Raw genomic sequence first — 8,020 nt, forward strand, 5'->3', positions numbered from 1 at the left:
GTGTAACCAGTTATAAATGTCGACACACGCGAGTGCCAGCACGGTTGCCCGTTCTCTCCCTCATCCGACAGTTTGTGTCTAGTATCGCCGCGAAACCTGGTTGCCAAGATCAGACGCCATTTAGACTGACATTCTGCGAGGTTTTTCTCGGTGTCGATTTCTGCTTTGGCCATATTAAGTGGACTTGTTGAGTTATCTTTTGGTGATAGTTTTGCTGAAGAAAGTCGTACCTGGTCATACAGCTGGCATACAGATGCCTTGAAACTGTAGCAGCAGAACCTTTACACCGTTGTGGTTTTCAGCCAGTGACTGAAAACGTCACTGACTGCAAATGTTTGAGCCCTTCAAAAGCCTGACTGGCGGGACCGGAACGGAACCGCGCCGCTGAAGCCATAAGGTGTGCGGTTAGTTGACGCTGAGACAAGCTCGACCTGCGGGCTGGCTAGCGACAGGCACTTTGTACAGCCGAAATTGGAACGTGGAAAACATTTGGGTGGTGGAGGTTGTGATGCAATGCTATGCATGCGTTAAAATGCCCCATTGTGTAGTCCATCACGACCAGTATTCGTAATGTAATCCATCACGATGGGATTGTTTTTGCCTCGGCACGTTGTTCGGACGGATATTGGCAACTCTTGAAGATCGCCCTGAGAAGCCGGCAGGGGCGCCTTGTACCCGCTGACACTGGCTGATACGTTATCACGCTCTGCCGTCGGTTTCAGCAGCAAGCGGCGCATCACAGTTGTAACTCAACAATAGTCAAATAAGTCGGTGACGTAGACGCGCGTCAGCCACTCTGCGTTCTCGGCGGCCAGCGCCGTCAACCCACACGAAAACGCGTGGGCAGCGCCGAATCTGGCGCGATAATACGTCACGGGCCGACCCATCTCGCTGAGAGGGCGACACGACTGCGTCATATCTGCTGTTTGCCCGCCCTTCAGTTCGTCAGGCTTGACGTCTGTGATTGCTGATGAACGATGCTGTGCGGTAGAGTGCTTGGTATTGGAGGCCTACCCACGCAGTCAGCCTGAGTCCAGGGGAGCTCTTTGGCTGTTGTGTCGGGGACCCAGCCGGCGGCTTCACTCGGGACCGACGTGGAATGGAATTATGTTCCCATGTGTTCCGAACGACATTGCACTGACATGCGCTCCGGCAGTGTTGTTGGTCTTGGGTCTCCAAGATCGTTCTTGCGGGAAATTATCCGGACCATGTGTCACATGAACTTCTGATAGCCTTTGGGGCAGGTTGGCCTGGGTGACTGGTGGCGGTCCAACTTCGTTAGGAACGAATCTTGTGTGGGGCCTGGGAAGGGGCTTAAGTTCTTGCGGGTGGACAGGCTCCAAATTCCGAGTGCTATCAAAACAAAGCAAAAATGAAGTAAACATAGCCGCATCGTAGCTCTTATGACAGGCCGCGACCTGGTTGGTCCCACTGGGAACCGCCCTTTAACTTAGCAACACTGGTTTAACCGTTGTCCGGTGTTTTGCTTATTTTGACCGAACCACGACGGTGAATAGCGATGCCTCAGTTCCCATCTAGGTCACGTGACGGATGGCTGGGCTCAGCGGTCGTCAGATTTATACAGAACGCCTGCCCTTGGCACCGGGTGCCAGAGTGTCACCCCTTAAGCGGTTAGTTGATTCGCCTCGGAAAGTCGACCTGTGCCACCTCTTGTCAGTGAGTCAGCAATGTTTCGGCGGTGTTTGTGGTAGTACGGCTTTTATACGGCTGGTATTTTTAGCCAGCGTTGATAGCCGTGTCTGACCTGTTCTGGGCTACCATTTCGATGTTCGCAGCATGCAACCACCGAAAACAGAGATAATAATCGTGGTAAAAATCGCGCAACGCCCATTGACCTATGCTCAAGCCAACGAACTTGCTACGGACTCGATCAACAAAATTGTTAAGAAGTCCCAGTCGTGAATGCCAAACCACCTAAGGCAACTCTGACCTGACCTGACCCGATGTGCACTGACCTAGGTCATTTGTGTTAATGCCGTTTCTGTTAATGCCTGGGATGCCACGGCCAGCACGCCGGACTGTTCGTCCAGCACCACGCCTGTGCCGCGCAGCCGGGCGGCCCGGCCGTTCGTTGGCTCCCCGGCGCCATCCTGACCCGGCCCGTCCCCACACTGACCCGGCTCGTCGCCGCCCTGACCCGGTCCGCCGCCGCCCTGACCCGGCCCGCCGCCTCCCTGGTCCGGTCCGCCGCCGCCATGACCCGCCTGTCGCCGCCCTGACCCGGCCCGCCGCCGCCCTGGTCAGGCCCGTCGCCGCCCTGACCCGACCCACCGCCGCCCTGACCCGGTCCCGCCCGCCGCCCTGACCCGCCGCCGCCGCCCTGACCCGGCCCGCCGCCGCCCTGACCCGGCCCGTTGCCGCTCTGGTCCGGTCCGTCGCCGCCCTGGTCCGGCCCGTTGCCGCCCTGACCCGGTCCGCCCGCCGCCCTGACCCGGTCCGCCGCCACCCTGGTCCGGCCCGGCGCCGCCCTGACCCCGCCCGCCGCCGTCCTGGTCCGGTCCGTCGCCGCCCTGACCCGGCCCGCCGCCGCCGCCAGTTCTCCATGGGCGAGTTCCGCTGGGTCAGCTACGTGGAGTTCGCCGAGCGGGCCGAGTGGTTCGGCCGGGCGCTGCGCGAGGTGGGGCTGCAGCCGGGCGACCGTCTGGTCATCTTCGCCGAGACTCGCGCCGAGTGGCTGATCGCCGCCGTCGGCGCCTTCTTCCAGAACATCACCGGTGCGTGTCGTCGGCGCGCGCGCGCCCGCCCGCCGCTGCGCGCCGGGTTCAGAGCTTAACGGCACCAGTCTGTGAGGGTCTGGGAGCGCTGGCGGTGCCGGACGCCGGCCCTGCTGTCCTCCGACGGCAAGAGGACAGTGTCCTCCTCTGAGCGCGACCGAGACCGACGGCGTGCTTCGAAAGGCAGTCAGCTGGGCTGGAAAGCTCGGGCAGTCACAAGTTGTTTGAAACGCTTTAAAGTGTGCTGCTTCGTCGAAATCGCGGATGATGTGCATGGTGAAATGATGGGATTTCTTTTGCTGCCGGCTGTAATGAAGCCACGTGTCATTTCGGGTATCATTTGCGGAAATGCCAATAGCTTAAAAGCCGGAGTGGCTCGGTGAGTCACCAATAAGTCATCCCGTGGCATACGTTTATCGGCAGAAAGAACGACATTGCTCATCGGAGTGTTCGTGGCCCGAACCTAAGCAATCAGTTGGTGCTGATTCGTCGCATTGTGTATGTGCCCATAAATGGCCACAAATATGGAGTGTGCGTACGAGGTTTGAATAAGTGGTGTGATGGTGGTTCAGCTTTAGATAATCTTTGTCATATCCGTCGGCGTATTTGACTCTAAAGTCCAGCAGTGCGGCGGCCTCGAGCGAAGGTCATCACGATTGTGCCAGGAAAAAGGTCCGCCGCTCGCTGAACTCCAGGTCGGATCTCACCAGCCAAAACATGCTGGTCGCTGTCCCTGGAGCGGCATGTAAACGCGATGGAGCCTGTTGCAGTGGTGACCCTGTACGCGACCCTGGGCGAGGACGCCATCGTCCACGGTATCTCGGAGACGGAGGTCACGCACGTCGTCACCTCTCACGACCTCATCAAGAAGATACAGCCGGTGCTGGCCAAATGCGACAAGGTCACGCACCTGGTGTACATGAAGGACCAGGTGAGCTCTGCCGTTCTCGTTGCGGTCCGGTTTAGTCAGCCAGCTCAACGCTGTTCCTCTTCAGGCTTCTTCAGGCTAAAGGAACTATAACGAAATGACGGTTTTGATGGGCATAGTTTTCTGTCGCAATGACCGCACAGTTCGAAAAACATCGCAGTTGTAAACACACAGTTCAAATGAAAAAGATGGATTCCTACTAGAATGTTTCATGAACACGCAGTTGCTCGCTAGAACCAATGGTATAATGTTGTATGAAGACACAGCTGCTTGTTAGAACCAATGATAGAGTGTTTTATGAACACGCAGTTGCTCGCTAGAACCAATGATCGAATGTTGTACGAACACACAGTTGCTTCCTAGAACCAATGATAGAATGTTTTATGAACACACAGTTGCTTGCTATAACCAATGATGCCAGCTTGTACGCCACGGTCCGTGCGAAATCACTCGATGATTTACGAAGCAAAATGCTGATCGACGTGTCTGCTGCACTGTTCTGTTTGCCCCAAAATCGATGTGCTCCGCTGTTTCAGCTGCAGAAAGGCCCTCCCAGAATACGCTGATCAGTGACAAAACAGTCGGGTCCTTGGCTTGGTTAGCTGGATGATTACCGTTGTGCGTGTGCTGCCGTCTGTTCACGCACATGTGTGTTCCCGTGCATCAGCTTAGTGACACAGACGTTTCCGGCATTCGAGACGGCATCAGGACCGTGCCGTTCCCAGAGATGCTGAAGATCGGACAGCAGTCCAGCGTCGCTAACAACGTCCCGACCAGCAAGGACATCGCCATCATCATGTGCGTGGACGGGCGCTGCGTCCGGCCGGCGCCGCGTGTGGCGAGCCTGGGGGTCCCCGGCCGCGGGCGTGGTATCCGAGCCACGGTCTGATGCCCGCGCTGGTGCGGAGGGCGGGCAGCCCTGGGAACAACCGCTTCCCTGAAGAGCCGCGGAGTCGTTCGCAGCGGATAGACGTGGGTTGCAGCAGCAATGCAGATGGATCACCGCTTAAGAACGGGCAGTTTTGATCGTCCAGTGTCTGCCATCACACGATTGTATCACTCGCAAACAGGGTCCCGTTCCATCAGCCTGCTGTGAGATACCGCGCGCCAGCTGAGCAGCAGCCAGCCGCGCCGCCGCGCTGTTGACGGCAGCTGGCGGGACGTCGGACGCCCCTCACCGTCCCCCCCCCCCCCGCCCCAGGTACACCTCGGGCTCCACGGGCACGCCCAAGGGCGTGCTGCTCTCGCACCACAACATGGTGACGACGATGGTCGGGTTTGCCGTGGCGGTGCGCGTCAACTCGGACGACGTCTACCTCGGCTACCTGCCGCTGGCGCACGTGCTCGAGCTGATGGCAGGTGGGCTGCCGCGCGCGGCTGTTGACGCCGACATGGAGGCCGCGTCGGCCTGCCAAGCCCGGAGAGGGTCGCTACGGCAGCGGTGGCCAACCGCGCTGCCTGGCTGCTGCCTTCAGTTGGTGTTGCTTTGTCTGCGATCCGCACTGTTTTGGCCTCAGCCCGTGCTAATGTGTGGCTCGACGCTGTGATGTGATTAGATCCAGTCTATGCGGGGTGCGTCATGACCTTGCGAGCTCTGCGCGCCTCCGGCCATGATCCTGACGTGTCGGTTTCCGACTCGGTGCCCCAACTTGGTCTGCCGACCAAGCGCCTAGGCTCAACAAACCGTGGCAGCTGCCTGTTCGGCAGACCCCCCCCCCCCCTCCCCCTGGTGAAACAGGCCGCACCCCGTGCCTTACCCTGCCCTCCACGCTCCTCTCCCGGCCTGTCGCACGCAGCCTTGCCTCGTTCCACCCACCCTCGTCCTGTCCTGTCCTGTCCTGTCCTGTCCTGTCTGTCCTGTCCTGTCCTGTCCCTGTCCTGCCCTGTCCTCCCTGCCCTGTCCTGCCCTGCCCTGCCCTGCCCTGCCCTGCCCTGCCCTGCCCTGCCCTGCCTGTCCTGCCTGCCCTGCCCTGCCCTGCCCTGCCCTGTCCTGCCCTGCCCTACTCCGCCCTAACCCGGCCCGCTCTGACTCGGCCGTCGCGTCGCCAGAGATGTGCTGCATCATGTTCGGCGTGCCGATCGGGTACAGTTCGCCGCTGACGCTGATGGACTCGTCGAGCAAGGTGAAGCGCGGCTGCCGGGGCGACTCCTCCGTGCTACGGCCCACCATGATGGCCGCCGTGCCCATGGTGCTCGACCGCGTCGCCCAGGTGAGGGATCTCGGGCCTCTGCTGGCGGCACCGCCCTGGTCGGCCCGGGGAGCCCCTCTCCCTCTCCCTCGCCACGTGCGCGACTCGACGGCACCAGAGGCATGATCGTTTGCTCCTGGAAGGCGGAGACGTGATGTCGGCGGAGTTCCGAGTGGTGATGACCCCCAGCACACGTGATACCAGCTCACACCGCCTAACCCCGACGAGTCACCGGCAGTTGACAGCCTCGGTGCCACCTCTGCAGCCCCGGTGCGGACGCGGCACGGGCTGCCAGGATCGGCGAAGCTGGTCGAGATTTTGATATTGCATATGCTGTGTGAAAATATGGAGTTATGTGCCACGGGTGAGGAGGAGAGAAGAAGAAGTAAGAAGAGGGTGTTTGAGCAATCCCAGGAATACAGATAAGCGGTGGTGCATGGTCCTGCGATTTGTATTTCTTTCGCAATGAGTCCGCTGCGAGCATAATAACAGCGCAAGAAAAACTGCAGTGCACAATAGTTTGCCTCGGCCGGACGGGATTTTGGCAGGAAGAGTTACGTCTTCTGTACTTAGGAATTCACTTGCTGCATACCTACATGTACGAGTTAGTAGATCTGGGCCTAACCACACCCATGTATTATGCCTGAAACGCACCGCACCATCTGCGTTTGTCTCACCACTGTTATGGGCACTCACCCGGAAGCTGAAGTAACACTCAGAGCATAGGATCTCCGGATTTTTGCTCGCCTGACCTCCCGCCTCGGCTTAACACCTTCACAGGATTCACTTATCACACTCGCCGCTCTGAGGTCTTCCGGAGGGATGTGGCGGGAGCCGTTTCCATGGCCATTTTCCATGCATTTCTAGGGGTTACGTGGGTTAATAATGTCTGAAAGTTGCAGAGAAGTCCCAACGCAAAGCTCCCAGAAAATGAAGCGCCGACCATTGATCACCTGCCAGGAACGATCCCATTCCCCCTGCAGGCCGCGCAACGCTGTTAAACCAACATCATGCTGAGTGGAAACGACCCCTGCTGAACGTTGGCAGATAATTGGAAAGTGCGATCGTGTCAGCTCAACTTAAGCCACGTTTTACTTCACTTTCACCGTGCCACGCGTGGTCGTTGACCTGGCAGTGAGTCCGATGTGGTGGCCTGTGACCTCTCGCCGTGCCCTGGCCGCTGCGAGCATGTGAGGCGCCGGCCGGTGACCCGGTCGCCGCCGCCGCCGCCAGGGGCTGGAGGAGAAGATGCAGGCGTCCGGTCCGTTCGTGCAGGCGCTGTTCCGCTGGGCCGTCCAGTACCGCAACACGTGGCGTCGGCGCGGCTTCGATACGCCCATACTGCACCAGTGGGTGGCCGACGCAGCCGGCGCGCGCTCAGCCAAGATCACGGCCCGTGCATTGCCTACGAGCTGATACGATTCCTGAGTCATTGAAACTGAAATATCTTGCGGCGGTTGTCGGGGTGCCGTGTGAAATATGTGGACGACGCATGTGGCTCCAGGTTGTGTCTTGGCATTTGACGTCTGCCGTGCCGTGGACCGCACCCCTTTCGTTCGCGGGGTGCAGGGGGAGAGAGAGAGAGAGAGAGAGAGAGAGAGAGAGAGAGAGAGAGAGAGAGAGAGAGAGAGAGAGAGAGAGAGAGAGAGAGCGGGAGCGGGAGCGGGAGCGGGAGCGGGAGCGGGAGCGGGAGCGGGAGCGGAGCGGGAGCGGGAGCGGGAGGGAGCGGGAGCGGGAGCGGGAGCGGAGCGGGAGCGGGGAGCGGGAGCGGAGCGGGGGACGGGGAGCGGGGAGCGGGAGCGGGAGGCGGAGAGGAGCGGGAGGCGGGAGCGGGAGCGGGAGCGGGAGCGGGAGCGGGAGCGGGAGCGGGAGCGGGAGCGGGGAGCGGGAGCGGGGAGCGGGAGCGGGAGCGGGACGGGGAGCGGGAGCGGGAGCGGGAGCGGGAGCGGGAGCGGGGAGCGGGAGCGGGAGCGGGAGCGGGAGCGGAGCGGAGCAGAGGAGAGAGAGAGAGAGAGAGAGAGAGAGAGAGAGAGAGAGAGAGAGAGAGAGAGAGAGAGAGAGAGAGAGAGGAGAGAGCTGCGCAAAGGGTGTGGGGAGTGAGGTGGGAGCCTGCCATATCAACAGAGCTGTTCGTGGTGCTGTTGAAGAACGTTCGCATGAAGCCTGCC

At 60.1% G+C, this 8,020-nt stretch overlaps 1 protein-coding gene across 1 annotated transcript in view; it reads left to right on the top strand.

Annotated features, from left to right (window-relative positions):
• LOC119110746 (long-chain-fatty-acid--CoA ligase 4) overlaps positions 1 to 7,183 on the top strand; it is a gene marked incomplete at its 3' end in the record, with an annotated part of 22,640 nt that extends 15,457 nt beyond the window's left edge. The window contains 6 exon segments of the mRNA XM_037234672.1: positions 2,558 to 2,735; positions 3,506 to 3,666; positions 4,331 to 4,461; positions 4,865 to 5,022; positions 5,713 to 5,873; positions 7,086 to 7,183. Coding sequence (XP_037090567.1) covers positions 2,558 to 2,735; positions 3,506 to 3,666; positions 4,331 to 4,461; positions 4,865 to 5,022; positions 5,713 to 5,873; positions 7,086 to 7,183 — 887 coding nt within the window.
• Positions 7,184 to 8,020: the final 837 nt, after the last annotated feature.

This window comes from Pollicipes pollicipes, unplaced genomic scaffold (genome assembly GCF_011947565.3).
Source record: "Pollicipes pollicipes isolate AB1234 unplaced genomic scaffold, Ppol_2.1 Scaffold_7231;HRSCAF=8579_pilon_pilon_pilon, whole genome shotgun sequence".
Taxonomy (NCBI): Eukaryota; Metazoa; Arthropoda; class Thecostraca; order Pollicipedomorpha; family Pollicipedidae; genus Pollicipes; species Pollicipes pollicipes.